The following is a 23,617-nucleotide window of genomic DNA, read 5'->3' on the forward strand; positions in this document are numbered from 1 at the left end:
CTTAAAAGGAAAGAACAGGGAAAATTGTATGAGTATATGTATTGTAGAACAATGAATAAAATAACAGTTAAGAATTCCTCAGAATCAAAACCCCAAAAATTCAAGAAAAAACAAATATTGTGATGAAGCAGAAGTGTCTGACAAGGGCTATACAGGCACAGATAGATGATCATTCTAAACAATTGTCTAATGGCGATAGTTAAAACCAAGGCTGGTAATAGATTTGTCTAAAGCTAAAAATAAATGGACATTTCATTGAAATTAGAGAATAGTTTGTGGAAAAATCTGAGAGACTGTTGAACGTATTGAACCATACATTCAGGATTTTGATTTATGTGTCAGAAGCACCTAATCTGACTAGAGATACTCTTGGTAAATACCCTGAAGATGGAAAAATAAATAGCAACTTTCATATCTAAATTTCCTCTCTTTTAAAACATCTGTGCATCCTTCATTTTATGCATTTGAATATTTTAATCTATTTTTGTGGGGCTGCTTATAGGCATATATCTTATAAAGTTTAGTTGTTTTCAGGACTGGACCTAATTTTACACCTCGCAGACTGCACACACATAATATAACTATTTGTGTTTGTGGGAGTTACTTTTGAGCATAGCAATCTATGGATACCTAAAAATAAGTGGCTTATAACTACTACACATACAAAATTCCTTTGTCACTTCAAGTCCGCTTACAAAGCAGCTGTTTGGGGGAATCCAGCATCATTTTACTGTTCCTCTTTCTTGACTCCTTTTACATTGAATACAATTCTGGTTCTGACTTTCCTACTAGACTTGTGGCAAATGTGAAATTTTGTTAGAAGTATGCATGTATTTCTTAACAAGCATCAAACTGAGGTAATTTTTGTGAGGTTACAGAAACAGAATGCTGATGGCTGCAGACAACATCACTTGCTGAGAGCAAGAAACGCTGAGGTCTTTTGCTGTTGGGGTTATTTTCTGGGAAGGCCACATAGATACAGATCTCATACGCACAACCTGACCCTAAAAAAGCAGGCAGTTCTTCATGGACAGTGTCCTCGTGCAGAGAAACAGAAGCAGGGTGAGCAGGGAAGGACATTAGCCTTGTCCATGGGGGAGCACAAGAGGGCTGGTGAGTCTATATACATATTGAGGGAAAATAGCAGACACTACACCCAGCACATAATATGCTGATGTAACTCGTTCTGTTTGACTGATGTGTTCTTACAGTTGAATATACGATACTTTTTCCAGAAGAAGGTTTCTTGGTGTTTCTATGTTTGTCTAATTTCTCAGATCCCAACATGAAATCTCTCAGATATTTTCAAGCCAGTTTCCTCCAAATGGAAATTGTTTGGGTAATAGGAAAGGTATATCTCAGAAACAACACAGAGGATTTGCTTCTCTTCCCGTAAACATGGAGATTCTGGAAAAAACATCCTAAAAATGAATGAAAAAATCTCAGTATTACCTCAGTATTACACTCATTCCAGGAGTTTTCTCTGTTCAGTTATCTGTGCATTTTCTAGGTGGTAGAGGCAATGCTAGCTGAAATGTAAGCATATTTGCTAGCTTTCATGTTTAACTGGAGCTAAATCTCTGTCTGAATTAAGAGTTTAAATCCACAAGCACCATAAAGGCTTAACGGCAAGTGCCCACAGCTGTACACACTAAATCAGACTTTCACGCAAAAAATATACCCAAGTGCTAGTATGCACGGCTTTAAATACTGACAGGCATGTAAACTAGCGTAGACTGAAAGTTCTGTCCACCTACTAATACAGTACTGCCTGCTTCAAGAACACTAAAATTTAGGAGATTTCTTTTTTCCATATGGAAGAAGATGATGTATTTAACTGGATGGCTAAATTTTTACAAAACTGAAAGACTTGTTTTGTCCTCAGAAACCCCAAGATGGCAATACAGCTTTGTTTTTCTCTGCTACTTATTTCTATTATTATTATTATCATCATCACAATTATTATATTGCAGTACATGGAACAGATTTGTGATTTTCTCCTTTGCTGACATCTAAAAGCCTTGCTGATTGCTAAGGATTATTTATACAAAAATTGAAAGCTCCAACTACTTTGACATTAAGTGAATGGATGAATGCTATGCATGACCTGGAGGTATTGAAAGATTTCATTTAATAACATTAACTAAACAGATATCTCTGCTCGTGTTTGGCTTCCTTCTATAGATGCATGTGACTTAACAACCCTGTCAGAAAGTCTGTATTTCCATATTATTTTCAGCTTGGCATGTAACATACATCCACATAGATTACATTTTCAGACAGCAGCCTATATTGATTATCTATGTACTTAAGCTGGTCGTGGCTGGGATAGAGTTAATTTTCTTCACAGTAGCTGGTATGAGGCTACGATGCTGATAATACAGCGATGTGTTGGTTATTGCTGAACTGTGCTTACACAGAGCCAAGGGCTTTTCTGCTTCTCATCCCACCCCACCGCTGAGTGGGCTGGGAGTGCACAAGGAGTTGGGAGGGGACACAGAAGGGACAGCCGACCCCAGCTGACCACAGGGATGTCCCATAATATATGATGTCGTGCTCTGCATATAAAGCTGGGAAATGAAGAAGGGAGGGACGCCATTTGGAGTGATGGTGTTTGACTTCCCAAGTCACTGTTATGTCATGTGATGGAGCCCTGCTTTCCTGGGGATGGCTGAGCACCTGCCTGCCCATAGGAAGTGGGGAATGAATTCCTTGGTTTGCTTTGCTTGCATGCAAGGCTTTTGCTTTCCCTGTTCAACTGTCTTTATCTCAACTTACAAGTTTTCTTGCTTTTACTCCTCTGATTCTTTCCCCCATCCCACCATCAGGGGAGTGAGTGAGTGGCTGCGTGGGGCTCAGTTGCCATCTCAGGTTAAACCACAACAATACTAATCACTTTTGAATGAATTCACACCAGGACTCTTATCCTTTTCAGTGCTCAGATAGTTTTGAGAGTGCCAAGGTAATCAGTTCTGATGCAGTTACTTTTGTTGCAGAGAACAGGGTGAGCAAGTGATAGCAAGCATCATTCATCTTGATGCTTGATGAGAGATACTGCAGATTTATCAAATGTACTATTGCCTGTGACTACTGCCCTATGACTTTATAAAGTCATAGGTTTCATAGCAAAGGAACAACACAAAGGATAAAGGCTGTTGATTTCAAGTGGGCTAGCTGGTATGTGCTATGCCAATGTGACATTTATGCACAGGGCTGGACAGTGGCGAAACATTAGGTCCTCCCAGGAAAGTCACCCAGATTGCTGCTCCAGCCTTATTAATTATCAGACTTAACAATAGAGAACTCAGGAAAATCTGGGTGGGAGCACAGCCTTCCACTCAAACGGATTTTCTGGGTTCACTTTATCCAGCCTTGCACAGAAAGAGACTACTTTCCAGTAACAGGTAACATTGATGAAAGATTATAATAGAGAAGAACAGAAAGAAAGATGTTGGCAACATTAATTAAGACTAATGCTGTTGAGACAACCAAAGAAATAAGAACTGCTAAATACTCAGGCAATATTACTCAAAATACATAAATCATATTAGACCTTTGCAGGGTCATTTATATTGTGGGAAGATAATGAAGATACAGGCACAGGAAATCTGATGTTCTGTCAAAGAATGTTCTGTATGCATATGTGCATATGTATGTACACACATATATGTAGTATTCATATATGTGGATATGAATATACGTAGCATGCAGAAAGTCTCTCCTAGTATAGTGCTTTAAAAGAACTTAACATAGAAGTAAGTCCAGCTATGCAAACAAGGCCAGACTGTCTGCATAACATTTTGCAGTCCTCTGAGGACAGGGGAGGCAGTGCCTGTTATTCCAACTGCTGGGTCCTAGACTCAATACTTTCCTCTTTAACAACTGGTTGAAATCACAGATAAGAAAATGGATTGCAAAATTAATTTTATAAAGCTGTAATATTGGGAGATTAGAGTCATAATTCCTTGAATAAAATCTGTTTCCTCTGGAAGGGAAACAAAAGGCTTATGACAAAGTACTCAGTGCAATATCCCTTTTTCTGCCTTTATATCATCTCTAAACAGCATTTCTACTTCAATACAAATTTCTTAGTAGTAGCATTTAGATGAGAAATCAGATGAGAGAACTACACTGTATTGTTACTGAAGTGCAGAGTCCTTCATTTTAATTTGTTTTCCATTATATTTAGAACATAACCGTGCAGATGACTAAAGATACCCTCAAATTTCTTCTGGGAAACAAAAACCATACATTAGGAGAAAGAAGCTTTTCTGGTGGTTGCTATCCCTCCCAGAACAAACATTTTGAAACTAAGCTAACTAAAACCACAGGAAACCATAAATTAACTTGTTTTCTTTGAAGATTGCTCTGATAAAAGTAAGAAGAATAAAGGCTCTTCTGTGACCGACTATAGAAGTCAGAGAAAAGGGCGCATCCACACTATTCCTAGAAAACTAATGCTGCTTCCAGACTTGGCTGAGCAGTCAAGAAGTGAGAGGGGAGAAGAGACTGAATTACCCTGTCACATCAGGAGGATAGCTAGCTAATCCTGCGCTAACTGAGCTTCTGAACTACATCTGAAAGGGCAGGATGGGGTGAGCTTGTACTGCCAGTTGATATTCTGTATGTGTCCTGCATTTCCATGCAGACTCAGTTCCCGGTATTGTGTCTGGCAGCTTTTAAAGCACTAAATTTACCTAAAGTTAAAAAAAAAAAAAAAGAAAAGAAAAAGAAAGAAAAAAAATAGTTTTATTGCTTAAACATTCCCTTTTAGAATGGAAAGCTGCCAAAATCTCTCCTGCCCAACCACCCAGTCATAGATGGTGCATCAAGCAAGCTGTTTTATTTTGCATAAACTGCCCTTTTTAGGGTGATTTTTCAAAGAAGGAAGGGCACAAATAGATTCATTTGAGTTCAGATGCATTTCTGATGTGTGAAAAAAAAAGCAGCTGAAGGGTGAACAAAATTCTCTGTGCAGCAAATGGGGATTTATAGGGATTAGAGTCACATGTTTAGGATCTGGAAAAGCATTTGTTTTGTCTTGTTATAATAATTTTTATGGATTAATTAATGGAATGGTAATGTAAGAAATTTCTTTTGATTTGATACATAAATGCATTAGATGTATCTAGCTCTGTTTTGGGAGTGATGGGCCAAAAGAGTCCTATGGACAGCTCTTTTAGGACTGCCTGAATTTGAGCAGGATGGTTCAGCATGGTGGGAGGGCAGACACAAGGCAATTTGTTAATGCAATGCTGTGATGCACACAGAAAAATCCAGCCTGATACTGCAAAAGGCAGTAAGACTGCTTGCAGTGAGACTGAGGAGTTTTGCCTTCAGCGCTGTTTGGTTTTACTCAACATTTATTACTTCTACCCCTCTGTCAGGTGGCTCCTGATCCCCACGCACCCAGAACTGCGATCCACCAGAAGACACTAATACCCTGGCAACCTGAATGCACACAGTACATGAGAAATTGGACTTTGAAATGGATGTGAGCATGAGTAGAAAAACAGGAAGAAAAGGTGTGCCCGTGGAATCCAGTTACATGTTCTAGGATTAGCAGATATGATCTGTTCATCAGAGGTTCAGAAATGCTCATTCCTGAAGTTTGCAAACAATTTTCTTCAAATTCTGAAATGTTCATATGAAATAATTGCATTTTCTTTTGATAATAACAACTGAAATATGGATTTTGCTAAAACTGGAGGAAAACTAGGACAAAGGCAGCAGACATAGAAGGAAAATACGTATATATGGGTAGGAAATAGCTACCACATACAGATGTGATGCAGATGATACAAAAGCAGTGAAAAAATTTAGCATCTGTCATCTTTTCCCAAGAATCTAACACTTTGTTTTTCAAAAGTAGCCGTTATTTTATATCATGCTCTGCAGGCAAGGCAATCTGAGAAACATTATGAGACATAGATTTCAACTTCAGAAACATATGCCTTTTAAAAAAAAAAGCTAAACTCTTTTTCTGCCCTTGAAACAGCATGACCATCTTGAAACAGCATGGTCATATGTCTTGTGCATCCAAAAGAGGCCCCTGGATATTTAAGTGATCTTTCAACCTCCTTCTAGTTTATAAGCAATTCAACATTTCCACACATCACATTCCATATTTAAATATATATCAAATTCAGAGTGAATGTTGGTATTGAACACCTATCTAAAACTATAGGCAGTGATCTTTCAGTCAAAAGGGCTTAAAAGAAGTTGCAGTGAAAATGAAAATAATTAGTATTTTACATTTTATTTTAATGAAAAAATAGCATGCTGAAGTTGAAAATATAAAATTTTGAATTGTCTTCTATGTGAGTGGATTGAGAAACCTTCCACGATCAATGAGGAAGGAAGACGGACTGCTCTGACACACATGACCATTTGTCAGGTTTACCTGCTTGTGAGCGTGGTCATAAGAATTGATGTGGTTGTCAAATTCCTGGTGTTTGTGGTACTGCTTGTCACATAGTTCACAGTAGAAGTTAGCCTTCACATCCTCCAGAGCCTTGGCTGCAGCTTTCTCCTTCTCAGCATAGTCCTGCAAAGGCAGAAGAAAAGGAAGACACTTGGCTACAGGTCATGAGCTCATTTTTCAGCAGCTACTTTTGTCATCCATGATACTGGATGAGCCAGATCAGCAGGCTCCATCCTAGTATCAGCGTACATGGTAAGGAGGTTTCAGTCTTAAGTTGGGTTTATTAAAATAGTTGTATTTCTTGAACAAATATTCTTACTATTTGTACACTGTAGTAAGAAAAGCAGAGAGGAATGGGGTGTGGAGGAATACCGTCAGGACACTGCCTAACTGCTGGGCCGGAAAGCCGAACAGTGAAGAAGCTATAAGCTGCCAGGAGGATGTGTGTGGGGTAAGTCTGTTAGCTGCTACAGCACTCTCCCACTTTGCACCACCACCTCTGCTCTTTCAGGTATTACTCCTCAGAAGAAATAAACTAGTTTGAGTCTGATAAAAAGGCAGAATTTCTTTTGTGTTCTGCTTTCTGCCTTCTGTGAAGAAGAATATTCACCAGGGCCAGGCAATAGCTGGCTATGGCTGGCTCAGATTTCCCTGGAGCAGAGCCACTTCCACAGGAACCTTTTCCATGCCACCTTGTCCCTTCCCATGTCTGCGCGAGGGGGTATGCCATCCAGTCCACCCTGTCATCCACCTGACACAGACCACAACCACTGACAAGCACGAGCTTGTGTCCATGCTCAGGCAAACACAGCTGAAAACAGGGAAAACACAAATAACTTCTTATGCAGTGCTCCTCCATGTCTCCCTCATCACTCAGGTGGGTGCTCTGGGCAAAGTGCTTGCACTTTGATTTTAATATATAAGATAGAAGAGAAAACTTGAAGTGAAGGAGACAAAAGTTGCTGAGCTCCAAATAAAGCACTTAAACAAAGGGTCTGATGTTCAAAATTAGCAGCAACCTTTATCACCCTTATTTCTTTTAGCAGGCCTTCATTATACTGTTATTATTAGAAAACTTTCTGAAACATTTCATATCAGAGTTTAAAGAACAAACTTCTGACATGGAAAACATGAACAAAAAGTTGGTAAATGCAATTAATTCTGTATTTGTATTGACAAGTTGGTACTACTCGAGTGTACATAATATGTTGACAGGGACTGCAGTAATTCATCATTTGCTGCAGGATTTTACTCACCCAAAGAAATGGGTACTTTCTGCCACAAGACTTCCCATGACATGCAGTCTGTACCATCTGCTATCTATGTGTTTTCACCACCCTTTGCATGACAAACTTGGGGTGCAGCAAACCCAGGACCTACCACACATCTGGGACTCCCTGCTCCTAGTACACTGCCCAGGGTGGAGGCAAGACTTTGGGTGCAGCAGATCAACACAAATGTACATTTTAAGCCTTTCAGAGAGGGAAGGACTTTCTTAATGAGTGTCCCATTTTTCAATTCTAGGGACTTGACCAAAGGGTGCTGGTTGTCAGTGTGACACACTGAGAGCTTCAGACAGGTCTGTGGTGTGAGTCCTTCTGCTCTGCCCTGGTCTTTATGCCATCAGGGTGGTGACACTAGGTCTTTGTCACATGGTAGTTTAGAGGCTGACATTGTTGGTGAAATTAACTCCTCCTAAACTCGACTGTGCATGGTCTAAGGCACTATCTTGAGCTTCTTCTGCAAGAAATAGAAAAATGATAGCCACTGCCAAGTGGCGATTAATCCCATCTATTTCAAAAACCTATTTTGGGATGAGATGAAACTCTCCAGAGGTGCTATCTCTCTCCGTTGACCATGGCAAGGCTCTAAATTACTAACCTGGCCTACATCCTTAATTCTTAAATTGCTGAACTCAGGGATAATGAATTCTATATTGTATTTCTTTATATTCAATTCTAAATCTCCCCGTGAAACTTGTATGAACTGACCTGCTTGAAGACAGGAGGTCAAAGAGGAATTTTGTGCCTGGAATTTTGATTTTACATCTTACAGATGATGCCTGTCATGATGTCAGTCCCTCCCACAGGTCAAACATCCAAATGAATCTCCTGCATGCATGAGGCTCAGGTGGATTAGCGCACTGTGGTATACTCAGATTGGCCAATTGTGAAGACAGGTAGCCCAAGCTAATATTTCTCCACTTGAGAGGCTGCTCATTAATGGTAGTTATGCTTGATTGTATCAGAGGGAAATATTATTGCAATCAAATAGTTAAATAGCTTTCATTAGTTATTTAAATCCAGAAAGCCCATTAAAAAGTGATACTTTTCAGCTTATGCTTCAGACCCATTGTTTTGCTAACATTAATTATTCACTGGGCCTTTGGTATAATTAAAATGCATAAATTAGAGTGTGGATGCAATAGCATTAATTATGCATAGATGTCTTCTTTGGAAGTCAAGTGTTGGGGGCAACATATTTTTATTCTAAACTAGTAAAAATGTAAGTTTTGCATTCACTGGCAGACAGCCAAAGCATAATTGATTTTTTGGTTATTTTTGTTGGTATTTTTGTGGTTTGTTTTGTGGTGGGTTTTTTCCCCGGGTCTGAACTGTCAATTAAATGTTTACAGTCTGTTCCATCTTGCTTCTGCTGAAGGAGAAGCCTAATTGTTTGGGGTGAACACACCACATTACTCTCTGTGAAGCACAACTGAAACTGCTGCTTGTGAGCATTCCAAACTGCCAACTTTATCTTTCTCAGCAGAAATTAATACAGTTCCCTTAGCATAAAGATGTTTTAAAATAGCAACAAGGCAGCTCCCAGGTGCATCCTAAGATAATCACAACTACCTCCATTGCCTTATTGCTTAATTATGCTTGTCTACCATAGCAAATGATATAATTTCCTGCTTGCTTATCGATCAGATGCAGGGAAATTGCATGCTACATCACATACTTTAGAAAGGTCATGGATTTTTCTTTCCCTACAAAGGCATAAGAACCTCTAGCACTACAGCAAATTGTGCATAGTCAAATGAATTTTCACATCCAGACTGCTAATATCACCTCCCTAGGACTATAGAGACCGATGGTCAACTCTGGCATAATAAATGTTATCACATGAAAGCAAAACTGTAGAATTATCAACAGAAAACACATGTGGCCATGAACACCTGACATCAATATGGACACAAGAAAGATGTACCGATGTATTCTGAACCAGGGACACCCAATGGTAAGGAACATGTGCACCACAGTATCATAAACTTTATTCTCGATCATATGCTACTTGCTAATAACATATAGCAAGGGTAAATGTGTATGTTTATAAGATAACTGAACAGTTCTGTCTTTCAGCCATGAACAACAGTAAGCACAAGCTGATGTCAGGGATGATGCAGTCGTTGCAAGTAAGAACTCCCGGAAATCATGAGTTCTATGTTGCTGGACACAGACAGTATATTGTATATGGATAAATGAGTGCAGAGCATACCTGAATGCATTTTTTTCCTAGAAGCCTACAAAATGGTTCCATATTATAGATTGTAATTACATTCACATCAATTTGGCCCACAGAGGCACATAACCGTAATAAATGTTTATATATTGGATTAATTTAAAAAGAATAGTTCTATTGTGCGTTAGGCTGGAAGTGCTTTCACTTAGCAGCTGCTTTTTCAGTATGCTTCTTATTGTGAAAATGCAATTAATGGTATCTGACATTTCATTTTCTAATATAGGGAAAAATCAATGAAAAATCCCATGTAACTGAGTTTTCTAGAATGTTGCCACTGACACCTAGTCAATTAGAAATCATTTATTAAATCCAGAGTCTGTAAGAGAAGTTTAATAGACTGCATTGCATTAAAGTACGCTGATCTAGACAAAACAATACCACATCGCTTGCATCAGTAACTGATAGTATATCTGCTATGTTCAAATGGACTAAGGTGAAAAGTAGGTCACTTGATACAGTAGCACTTTCAGAGGTGGTTTGCTATAAACCCATGGATTTGTACAAACGTAGTTGAGAAAATGCATGGTGCTTGTAAATGGAACATGAGACGTAGAACTTCATTAGCTCACTTATGGTCATTTATTTCAAAATTTGAATGGCGAACTAGTGGCAGAAAAGCTAACTTGTATTAATGCAGAGCTTGGTAAGTGACAGACTGCTCCCTCTTTGGGGACACAGGCAATCAGAGTTGTTAGCGTCTGATAACTTAAATATAATTTTGTGAACAAGATTAGATATGAGTGCAAGTATTAAATACTGATGCAACGACTGAGGTGCCCCTTGGGGATTCTCAGCCTGAAGGTTAAAGGAGAAGTAGGAAAAATATAAGTACATGAATAAGCTACAGAGTTATATTCTACACCAAAAAAATTAAAGTACATTTTCATTAGTGATTTCAATCACAAAATGAACTCTGATTATGTATGAAATACATGAATGATACTAATTATCAGCATGGGGCATACAAATGCTTCAGGGACCAGGACCAGGATTCAGAATTATTATCATAATCTTGAGATATAGTCTGAAATCAGCAAGATAAAATTCAATAAGATGTGTGTCAAGTGCTGCACTTTGGAGGAGAAAAATCACATTCACGAATACTAGATTGTGAATAGCTGAGTAAACATAAATGCAAGGGAAAAGGTCTGGGAGGTTAGCGTGTAAAAGAAATTAAATGAAAGTCAACAATGAAAGTCAAGGCAAATCACATTCTGACATGTTAATAGTAGTGTTATATGTAAGATGCTGAGGGTAATGATTCCACTTGATTCAGTATTGGTGAAATGTCAGCTGTAAAATACTATTGGGTACATCCACGCCAGAAAATAACTTGGCTCCTGCAACCTGGCCCTCCATCATCCCCACTCCATGTCTGATAGTTCATTCTCAGGCTTTCATTTTGGAGTAAACTTGCTAGTTCCCTTTGAGATAAAAATTAATGCAGTTCTAGAATAGCATTCTCTTCAGGGACCATACTCTACAAGCAGCAAAGATAAGACTTCACTGGGTTCTCCAGGCCCTGTATAGTTTTCAACCAACCATCAAACTGCATTCCCCCAAGCATCCCCATCTTATGCCCTTTCCCAAGGTAAACAACATTTGCATTCATGGAAACACAGGCAGCATCGTGCCATAAAATAACTACCCAGGCAGTGTTCTAAGAAAGCCCTCAGACTTTTTTGAGAAGACTGAAATAAAAACAAATATAACAATTATACATAAGAGTGCCACGTAGACCTGAGGAGACTTAGGCCATGTATGGACATCACCTATTTGCCCTGGGATGCTATGTGACTTTTTTCTACAAGTCTGGGCCTGAACTAGGCTTGCTTGTTGGGGCAGGTCAAAATGCAGATGTAGCCTTTGCAGCAGTTTTGGTCCCCACAATCTGAGAAAGATGTAGATGTTCTCCGGATATCCTTGAATGGGACAGTAGAGATAAGAGCTTTAAAGTGAGTTACATGAAAAACTTGATTTCAATCTCTAGTCCATATTTTCATTGGATCATGTGAGCACTTGTAAATAACAGATTTTGAGGAAAATCTGTAGAACTGTCTAGTCTGGTACCTCTCTGGGTGGTCAGGACCTGCACATGGATGGGTAGAGACAGCAATTGTAGAACTTCCATTTTGAGTGCTCATTTACCACTTCTTCATTTACTAATGTTTGGGATAACTGCACATATCTTTTCTTCCACAGCTACAGCAAAACAGATTTTAAAAGATCTCTAAAACTCATTAGGCAGGTGATAGGATGCAGGAAGTAATCCAAGTACTTGTGTACAGAAAGTACATTTGAGAAAAATTTGAAATTTAAGAGCCACACAAATGTCCAAATGCTGGGATATGTAACTGAATACCAGGATGGTTGAATTAATGAACTTTTCCCTGAATGCTCTCTTTTTTGCCCTGGAGAAGACTCTGTTGTCTTACCAAAAGAGTTTGCTAAGGAAGTTTAGCTGTAGAGATAGAATAAAAACCAAGTAATTTTGTTATGCTGCAATAGCTGGCAATATAAAACTTCTTCATTTACCTTACACATGTTCTGCCATTTTTGCATCTTGAAAACTCTATGCATAGTTTCTGCTGGTGTGGGTTCTACAGTGAGGAATTACAGAGTTACCTGTTGCAAAGGAACTGTTCTTCTTCAAAAGCAGTAAATACTGTCATTCTCAGATGACTTATAGACGGCAGCTCCTAACTTCTGCAAATAAATACATCTTCACATTTTTCACACACAGCCAATTCCTACAACATTTTCAATCACACATGCTTCCATTTGCTAACAGAATGCTGAGACCTGAGAAGTGCAATGCTTTTAGCAGGTCCTACATGCCTCTCAGAGTACAAACCTGATGGAACTAAGACAGACAGCTGTAGCTTTAAGGAGTCACAAACCTAATTCTAACTTGTTTTCTATCAAAATCATCACCGCTGTTTGGAATCATCCTATACAATATATGAATTCAAAGAAAAACACCAGCAAGGCTATCCAGATCTTCAGCAAATCTTTTACATTGTAAGACACATTGCAGCTTCTGGAAACTTTATAAAGGACTTGTACTTTGAGATTTTCTAAACACTTTTTCAACTTTTTAAATGTAGCATACAACCACTAAAAATCTTTGCTGTGGATATAGAGGGCATTTTTCAAGCATCTCAATGTGATTCAGCATTTTTCCCCTTGTTGCAAAATTTGGAACTTAAACCATCGCATCTATTAGTTTTTCTCAAAGTGTGATCAAGACTTTCCCTGTAAAGGGAATTAGGTACCTATCTGAAAGTCACATTGTATGTGTTCATTTTCATTTTAAAAGAAATATATAATAAAGTGAATTTGAGGTTTTAGTTTTTTCATTGTAAAGGGTTACAGTTAAAGAGCTTACATGAACAAAACTGCCCAGAATGACATACAGCGCAGAAAGAGAAATTCTAGGAAAAATAATCAACTAAAGAAACGTAAATCCGCCATTTCAGAAAAAGAAAACATAAAGTGGACATCAGTGACAAGTGGTGTCCCTTGGGGTCCATACTGGGACTAGTACTGTTTAATATCTTCATCAATGACATAGACAGTGAGTTTGAGTGCACATGAGACCAAGCTGAGGGGTGCAGTTGACACACCTGAGGATGCCAAACAGAAGGACCTGGATGAGCTCAAGAAGTGGGTCCAACAAGGCCAAATGCAATGTCAATGCAACCTCCAGATGAAACAGAAAGTGATGAAGCATCTCTTCCCATGTATTAACCAACTAGTGAGATGCAGATGTAAAAAAATAAATTTAAATACAGCAAATAAGGAATTTCCAAAAGTGACAGGGAAAGGCACTCAAGCACAAAGACCAAATAGTACATAAAAAAATCACTATATTTAGGCTGGAATCCAGAAGGTTTCTCATCATCAGTGGAACAGACTTAACAGCCTTGAAGAAGTGGGTGTCATTTTGAGGCAGAGTGTGATATATTTATGAAGGGGAATATATTATGTGGTTTCGTTGGCTATGCTAATAAAAAACTAAATTTGAACTAAAGATTTAGGAAAAAATCTACAGTTATATTAATTCTGCTTAATGATATGTGATGCTGCCTGATATTTATCTCTGAGCTTCATTGTTAATCTCTGTCATGTATTAGTGCTATGATTAGCATTTGACTTATTATTTTTAAAGTATTTTTGAGGTATGAAGTAATTAAATAAAACTTTCTAAATGCTAACACTGCTGTTAAGACCATTCCCTCCGCCTTCTCCCCGCCCCCCCAAGGCTGTTGTCATTCTCTAACTAGAGTAACAGCCCACAAACAATGAAGGATGTGACTGAAGGACAAAGGTTATCAGAACTGTCAGGTTGCACCATGGTTATAAAGTCTGAAACAATTTCTGGGATAATAGTGGAAATGAATGTGGTTTTATTATTGTTAGGATTATATTCTAGGCATTTCAAAGCAAATTATAAGAAACTCATGGGAAAGACTCAAAAGATAAAAAATAATAGACGATCATGGAATATTTCCAGCTACTCTGCAGATATGGGGACTGATGTGACTGCTGTAAATCTAGACTCCCTGCTAAGGGTTCAGTGACATTACCTTGCAATATGCCCCTCTTAAAATGTAGATGGAATAGAAATGTTTTTTCCTAAGTTGGACAGAAGAACTGTTCCTGTTATGCAGAAGAGGAAAAAAAGTACATCACTCACTTTTTGCTTATAGTCCTGCTTCGCTGCACAAATGTGAGTCCATCAGTGAATCTGATTGTGACACTATTGCCTGCCTTCCATTTAAAGTCAATTCCTTCAATTTGTTCCCTATTTCATTCCACTTCCTCTCTCCTCCTCTCAAGTGATCATTTCTTTTACCTCTTTTCTGATGAGTGAGGTATTATCAATTAATCTGAAGAGTCAGTCCTCCGTTTATCACATACCATTCATTTTTATCCAATTGCAATTTTTAGAGTACAATGCATGTTCCAGCATTGCATTTAATAGATTGTGGGATGTTGTATTTCTTTGTACGACACCTCTTTTAAGATGAAACCTACTTGACATAATTGAAGATCTTTGTACACCTTGACCTAAAGCCTTCTTCAATAGAATACAACAGAATTTACCTTATATGCAGTGTCTTTCATCTTTGAGTAGCTAAAAGCACTTTACAATAATGATATTGATCATGCAGTGACTGTGTAGGAAACGAAAGTGTTTGTTATGAGCACAGGAATAGTTATCACACAATGTATCTGTGGCTGTTAGAAGGTTTTTTTAATTAAGTGCCCTTTCCATAAAATACAGGCTAATCATATCAGATAGCTTTTTATAGTCTTTAATACCAATAACATTAAACATTTACATCCTCTCTCTTTTAATACTCTTTGACTCTTTCTTTGCAGATACCATAATATTAAAGCCAGTTCATGTAGATTAATTCAATATCATAAATGATGCAATATGATGTCTAATATCAGTGAGTTTCTGTTGCTCATAGCAACAGATAATAATTGTTAATTTTATGATAAAATATTAATAAACTTTTAGCAAATCTAGATTGGTCAATTTATTTTCTTATGTCTATTTGCAATCTACTTCAGAAAAATGTCTTACAGTGTAAGCATTAATCATACATTTGAATTATATCTGTACTGTTCACCTTCTCTTAAAAATTCCTCATGAAATACTGCTTCATCATTGCATTGTGTAGCATTTGATGACATGTTTTTAATGAGTAACCAAGGCATTTCTTTGCATTAGCTTTTCAGGCATCCCTTTTTGCGTTTTTTTTTTTCAACAGAAGCCCAAAGTATTGATTCATGAAAGCTTTGGCTTTCATCAACACTTGAGGTTATCCAAGTGAAAAAGAAAGAATCCAGAATTGCTCTAAATCCAAATAGAAGAAGGAAGGTTATTTGCACACACAAATAGCCCCTTTCCTCTGCCCCTCCCTAAATGCATTCATGTGAGTTGCAATATTCTATATGCTTTTTTCTATATACTCTGCAGTTTTACACATACTAGAATTCTGCTGATCTGAGCAAAGCAAAAAAAAACCCCTTCTCATTCATTTACCAAATTATACTGTGAAAAAGGCATTCTGATATGCAAATGAGGGTAAAAGTATAGCAGAGGGCGGGAGGAAGTAAGTATATAAGGAAGGACGGCAAGGTGGAAGAAAGGAATACTTTTTCTAGCTCTTTTTTAGCCAAATCCTTATAGCTTGAAACACGCCCCATAGCACACCTGGCAATTAAAGGTCATTTAATTTCTAAATACAACTGGAATCTCAGCTTGAAGATTAATGCCACTATTATGGCAATTTCCAAAGTAAAACTCTCTGCTGTCCCATGTTCAAAAGCCATCACATAGGAAAAAAATTGTGATTTCATCCCCTTCCCTCAGAGGGAAAAAAACAATTTCCACAATTTCTTCTGTGTGATGATTTAGGAATATGTCCACAAGCTAAAAGACAGTAGTTACTGACATATCTAAAGAATTAACACGAACACTTGATTGTTTAATGTAGAAAACAATTAATGGAAGACATGAATTCATTCTCTATCTGCCGCAACTGAGAGACGGGACACCGCTTAATGTAAGCAAAGTGATCGGTTTATTGCACACACACAGCAGCTTATATATTTTCTAAATGCGTCAAGCTTAGCGAGCTTTAAATTGATTGGATAATATAAAACCATCAGAAGGCTTTTTACAGGTTACTGATGTCGTCAGGGTTAAAGGTTATCTTCACACCGCAGCTGCAGTTACACCGTCAACACAATGGAATGCTCCTCGCTTCATGATGTTTTGAGACGTCCCGTTCTTCGGGTCTCCCACAGCCTTCACAGCCTTCGCATTCTTAGTCCGACCAAGGCTATCAGGCTTCCCACAACTTTCGTCCAACCAAGGCTATCAGATCTTGGTCGCTTGCTCCACTGTGCAATTTCGCAGCTGCAGAATCATTGTCTGCTTTTCCCACATCTATCCAGCACCTCTAGGCTTGAAATTGAACTATTGTTAGCTCATCCAATGTTAACACGCATCACATCTTCAGTTCCAACCTTCCTCTAGGAGAGACTTTTCAAGATAAAGTGCTAGCTTTTGTTCTCACCATAAGGAGGTCTCTTCAGCTAGGAGAAGTGAAGGCATTGATGAAGTGAGTGGAGATACACAAGAAGTGATGGCTCAGCTGCAATGCGGAGCACAGCTGCAGGTGAATGTGACACAAGTGTCAAGTGCTTTGCAGAATCTTTTTAACCCACTGTATCTTGCTCAACTGATCCTGCATGACTTTGTGGCTTTGTTCACTCCCTATTTCATGATATTATTTTTGTTCCCTCCTTGCCTTCAACTTACAGGCAGGAGGATTGGACTAGATGATCTCCAGATGTTCTGTCCAACCCCTGTGATTATAACCCATTGCAGATACAACTCTGGTCCTACCTGCCGGTTTCTGTGTTTACCAGGCACTATAGTCAGTAGGGATGTTAATTAATCAGCTGCAAGTCTGAAATGTGTTTGATTACTTATTCACAGAAAATAAATATATTTTAGTCAGAATATAACATTGATGAAAATTCCTGGCCCATGTGAGAATGTGGAGAAATCCCCACACTCATGATTGGTTAGGACATCTTGATGACACTTGCCAGCTCCTCTTGCTGTTCTCTCATCCAGGGTAAGAACATATTGCAAAAGAGCATGAAGGACTATCTAACCTATTTGTCTAAAATGCTCTATCCAACCTTCACCTCTTGATGACTTCCCTGACTCAGAGACTAGAGAACAACAACCCAGAGTTGCAGCCACCTCTATCTCCAACCTCAGGTCTAGCACCATCAGGAGCAGCTTGAGTCAATGGAAGATTTTCTGCTGATTCTAATGGGAACAAAAGATCCAGCTATAACAAGCACAATAAGTGACAAATCAAAACAAATGAAAGGGAAGATAAAGTTTAGAACCAGGGGACTTTCCTGAGTTTATTAAAAGGGAAGGTGAACATATTCTTGCAGAGGCAGATTTGGAAAAAAAGCCAAGATGTGGAAAAGGAAAAGAATAACTGCTTATAATCAAAGACTACATTTTTTCTGCTGTGATATTTTTGAGTAACAGACTCATATGGTACCAAATTGATAGCAAACATCTATTGTGCTCTTGAATTCACCATACGTGATTGTTGGCATTAGGAATAGCATTGTAGAATACAACGTGCAATTTAAAATAAATATGTCAGTGTCTGGTGCACAAAAGATCTTAAACAGACACTTTGTTGAACAAATAAATGTTGATCCATACTCATCTCCCCTCAACTGAATAAACTGTATAACATAGAGCTAATTCTTCTGTAGGAAGAGGAGTTCTGTCGGAAGAGGAGTTGGCGAGGAAGGAAGCCAGTTTGGCTGATTTGGGAGATCCAGGAAGATCTTCAGGAAGAAAGGGAAAAATATGAGCTTTGGAAGAAGGGGCAGGTGTCTTGGGCTGACTATAGGAATTTAGTAAGATCATGTAGGGAGAAAGTCAGAAGGGCTAAAGCTGAACTGGAACTCAGACTAGCCAGTTCTGTAAAAGATAATAAAAAGTCTTTCTATAGGTACATTAACAGTAAAAGGAGTGTCAAGGAGAATCTCCAGCCCTTATTGGATGCTGAGGGAACATTAGTGACAAGAGATGAGGACAAGGCTGAGGTCCTTAATTCCTTCTTTACCTCAGTCTATAATAGTAAAGATGGGTATTCCCTTAGCACTCATCCTCAGGAACTGGCTGACAGGGAGGGGAGGAATAGCAAAATTCCCATGGTTAAGGAGGAAACGATTAGCAACCTACTTGGCCAGTTAGATACTAACAAGTCAATGGGGCCAGATGGGATCCACCCAAGGGTGCTGAGAGAACTGTCAGATGTGCTAGCCAAACCCCTTTCCATCATCTATCAGAAATCCTGGCAGACTGGGGAAGTTCCACTCGACTGGAGCCTGGCAGAAGTTACACCATATATAAGAAGGGCTGGAAGGAGGATCCGGGGAACTACAGGCCTGTCAGCCTGACCTCAGTCCCGGGGAAGATCATGGAGAGGGTCATCTTGGGAGCTATCATGCAGCACATGTGAGATGGCCAGGGGATCAGGCCTAGTCAACATGGGTTTACAAAAGGTAGATCCTGCATAACTAACCTGATCACCTTCTATGACAAGGTGACCCGCTTAATGGACAAGGGGAAGGCTGTGGATGTGGTCTACCTGGACTTCAGTAAAGCCTTTGACACAGTTTCTCACAGCATTCTGATTGAAAAACTGGCTGTCTTGACAGGTGGACTCCCAGCTGGGTTAAAAACTGGCTGGATGGATGGGCCCAAAGGGTGGTGGTGAATGGAACCAAATCCAGCTGGAGGCCAGTCACAAGTGGCGTCCACCAGGGCTCAGTCCTGGGTCCGGTCTTATTCAATATCTTTATCAATGACCTCGATGAAGGGATTGAATGCTCCCTCAGTAAATTTGCAGATGACATTAAGCTGTGAGGAAGTGTTGATCTGCCTGAGGGTAGAGAGGCTCTTCAGAGGGATCTGAACAGACTGGACCGATGGGCTGAGACCAACGTGATGAAGTTTAACATGGCCTAGTGCAGAGTGATGCACATGGGACATAACAACCCCATGCAGCGCTACGGGCTTGGGGGAGAGTGGCTGGAGAGCTGTCAGGCAGAGAAGGACCTGGGGGTGTTGGTTGACTGCAGGCTGAATATGAGTCAGCAGTGTGCCCAGGCAGCCAAGAAGGCCAATGGCATCTTGGCTTGTATCAAAAGCAGTGTGGCCAGTAGGTCTAGGGAGGTGATTGTGCCCCTGTACTTGGCACTGGTGAGGCCACACCTCCAGTACTGTGTCCAGTTCTGAGCTCCCCACCATAAAAATGACATTGAGGTCCTTGAGCAAGTGCAACCAGGCTGGTGAAGGGGCTGGAGGGCAAATCATATGAGGAACGGCTGAGGGAGCTGGGGATGTTTAGCCTGGAGAAGAGGAGGCTGAGGGGAGACCTTATCACCACCTACACCTACCTGAAGGGAGGTTGTGGAGAGGTAGGCGATGGTCTCTTCAGCCAGGTGACAGAAGACAGGACAAGGGGAAATGGCATGAAGTTGTGCCAGGGCAGGTTTAGATTGGATATTAGAAAAAAATTTTTTTACTGAAAACAGGCTGCCCAGGGAGGGGGTTGATTCACCTTCCCTGGATGTGTTTAAAAAAAGGGTTGATGAGGTACTTAGGGATATGGTTTAGCATAGGATGGGAGTGGTTGGACTTGATGGTCTTCAAAGGTCTCTTCCAACCTTGTTATTCTGTGATTCTGTGATTCTGTAATTCTGCCACCAGTACTTGGTAGGTAGTACATTACTCGGACTTAATGAGCATTTCTAGTGCTGCCGTGGAGACTTGAGGCTTCCTAAGACAACAACTCAAGCAGCTGATTACAGCTTGATGCTGTTTCATGAGGCCTCCTGGGGTGTCAGTTAATCCAATGAATTTACTGAACATAGTGCAACATTAGATATTCTTGATTTCAGAAAGATGTGATAGACTGGTGTCTCTCAACTTTGAAAGAACATCTTGAGCTTCACCATCACCTATTATAGATACAAATGCAGAGTTCTCAACTCCAAGAGTACCACCATTAAATTTCCTGTCTTAAAAACTGACTGAATTTATATCCATTACAGACTCTCTGGATTTGTCTTTATTTTTGAGCCATGACTCTGTGTTGAATGTTTAATGGGTTTAGTGCTAGATAATTAAACAGAAGTACATTGTTACTTTGATTTTAGATAACCAGATAGCACAACTACCTGTGTTATAAAACAGTACACCATCATTGGATAACAGATTTGATGCTGCATTTCCTTAATGAGAATGGATACAGGTGTGTGAATTCTCTAACTCTTGGTCAAATTAAAATAGATGGATGAAATGAATTAATGATGAGACATTTCCTCATAGTATTTAAAACCTACATCGTAAACTGCCTGTTCTTGATTAAAATAGAGCAAACAAAAAAAAAAACCTGCTTATAATGACTGGGTTGTCACTGGCTTCACTAGAACAGCGTTTGGCTATGCAACTATGTATGAAAACAGAACAAAACAAATAGTAACTTTCCTTTGGGTGATGCTTTTAGTCATATGGTTCAATTTAAGTAGTTCTGTGAGGAGCAGAGAGTTAGACTAGATGGTCCTTATGAGTCCCTTCCAACTCGAGATATGATACTAGCAGCAATATAGTCCTCTAGTACATTGAGATGTCACTGAATGCCTACAGCATGAGAGAGTCTGGGGGTCACACTCAGTGTTTTGTGCAACATCATGTGTATGTCTGTAATCAATATGAAGGTAATTTCTAAACTATTGGGTAATTCAGACTGAGTTGATACCTAGTATATGAAAAAATTAACAAACATCAGTTTTTTTCTGACCAGTGGATGGTCAGAAAAAAAGAACAAAATCACCCTTTGCATAGCAAGTATATAAAAGCTTTGCAGAGCAAGTTTACTAATAAGTTTAGGGGAGCTATTTTGTATGGTGTTCTTCCGTTAATTACTTCCCTTCTGCACAACCTTTCCGCTGCCTCAGTCTCTAAACCTCGTTATTTTGTATACATCCCATTGACACTTTACTTCATTTCCATCACCAGTGATTTCAGTCTTTCGTCCCTGAGCAGCTTTCCGTTACACTGTCAATATACTGTCAGGAGAACCTGACAGAAAATTGGCCATTACGAGATTTGATGTGTTAATGTGAAGCTGGATTCTTCCGAGCTGGCTCACACTTGTATCAATAGCTGCCTGATGGGATGTGCGCTCTCAGGAGTGCAAGCATTCCCAACCATCCACCACACACGTGAGGAATAACACAAGTGCACTGCAGAAATGTCCAAGAACCAATATTTTTGTTGGGTCTGATTGCCTGTATTTAGGGATATTCTCCTCCCTTTTTTAATACAAGTACTATGTCAGATGAAATTACTAAAGCAGAAGTTCTGACTCATTAGGGCTATGAGTAGATCATTTGAGAGGGAAAACTATAATGATACAAAAACAATCAGGCCTTCATTTGCATCATGGCAGTGGTGACCAGGTGAGAGTCAAACTTCATATTAGTCATTATTGCTGTCCTGCAAATTTTCTTTTTCCCCATTTGAGACAAGGGGATCTCTTAAATGCTGGATGCTCAACCATGGCCAGTGACATCTAGATAGTAAATTCTAGCTATGAATTCAGTACCACATATTTTTTTTATATCCAAAATAAGCTATTCTGTTCTAGTACAATGATCATGACAAGTTTTGCTGGAATTACTGTGCATGTTTGATATAGGGAAATAAAAAAGCAGCTATGTCCTTATGTGATTTATATGGTCATCTCTGTCTTCATCTCTAAGTTTGTATGTCATATTGTTGCATAATTTTACATTTAATATTCAAAATATCACTCTGAAGCCTGGCTGACTCCCACAGTAAATGTAGTGCTGGGACATTGGCCTCACCATACCCAGCTTTGCAGCACCAAACTTGTATGTGTCTTTCTCCATCCTGGAAGCTGTAGAGCTGAATTAGGCGTCATAGCTGCCTATTGTGAGCCCAGAGTAAATCCAGCACATTGAATGAGATAATGTTAGGAAACCCCAAGAGAGACAAATGGAGCATTATGTGTCCTTCCTTCAGGGATTTGGATGCCTTCTTGAAGTTAAATAGCTAAGAAATTCCTCACAAAGTTGTTGGCAACTCTGTCCTGGTTCTGGCCAGACCACAGTGCACCTCCCCAGGCAGCCAGCACAGGGGAGCTGAGTTAGATGGGGATGTTTTCCACACCACCTGACATCACTCCCCCATAAGAGGGGTGCTACTGGGTTCCTTCAGAGCAGTTTCAGTGTGGCTGAGGTGTCAGCACTGTAATCATTGGGTCAGTAAGGTACTATGTGTTATCATTGGGTGTGAGTGTAATTGGCTGTTATTGTTCTACTTTCATAGTGCTTTTGTCAGTAAACTGTCCTTATCCCAACCCAACAGGCTCTGTTTCTCCTCCAGGATTTGGCGGCCTGTGGTGCTCAGCCACTCTGTGTGGCTAAACCACCACACCCTCTTTCATGCCTTGCCCACACAAGGTGAACTTTTGGATCAAGTTGGGAACATGGCATTGCATGTATCCACATCCCTTTTCTAATTGCTAGGAGGACATAATAGTTCAGTACAACACTATATGCTTCTGGCACCATGGAAAAATAAAAACTAAGTAGTGAGATGAGATAAATAAGACATATTTGCAGGTTTGTGGTCATGCCAGAAATAGCTGAAGAGAATGAAGATGGTTGGAAAAAACAGAACAACTGACAAGGCATCAGAGAAAATGAGGAAGGAAAAAACATAACCATGGAAGATGGAAAAAAATTCATATTAATATACCTACATGAAAAAATAAACAGCGTTTTGATCTACATGCTTCAATTTTTCTGTTTAGTTTATATAGTATGTATTGTTTATGCAATATATTATCTATAACATGACTACAAAACTATACATACATTGTATTATTACACTATTACATTATTAGTAAAGTAATATAATAAAAATTCCAATTCTGTATATATATCAAGTTAATGTTAATATTAATGTAATACCAATAAGCATTACCAATATGGGTTTTACTACAT

At 39.2% G+C, this 23,617-nt stretch overlaps 1 protein-coding gene across 1 annotated transcript in view; it reads right to left on the bottom strand.

The window, feature by feature from the left end:
* The window catches only part of ZNF804B (zinc finger protein 804B), a gene marked incomplete at both ends in the record, with an annotated part of 238,318 nt that overhangs the window by 23,120 nt on the left and 191,581 nt on the right, over nucleotides 1-23,617 (bottom strand). Inside the window, 1 exon segment of the mRNA XM_084279769.1 lies at nucleotides 6,404-6,547. Within this exon segment, the coding sequence (XP_084135895.1) occupies nucleotides 6,404-6,547 (144 nt within the window).

Source organism: Gallinula chloropus (genome assembly GCF_964237585.1).
Source record: "Gallinula chloropus genome assembly, chromosome: 2".
Lineage (NCBI taxonomy): Eukaryota > Metazoa > Chordata > Aves > Gruiformes > Rallidae > Gallinula > Gallinula chloropus.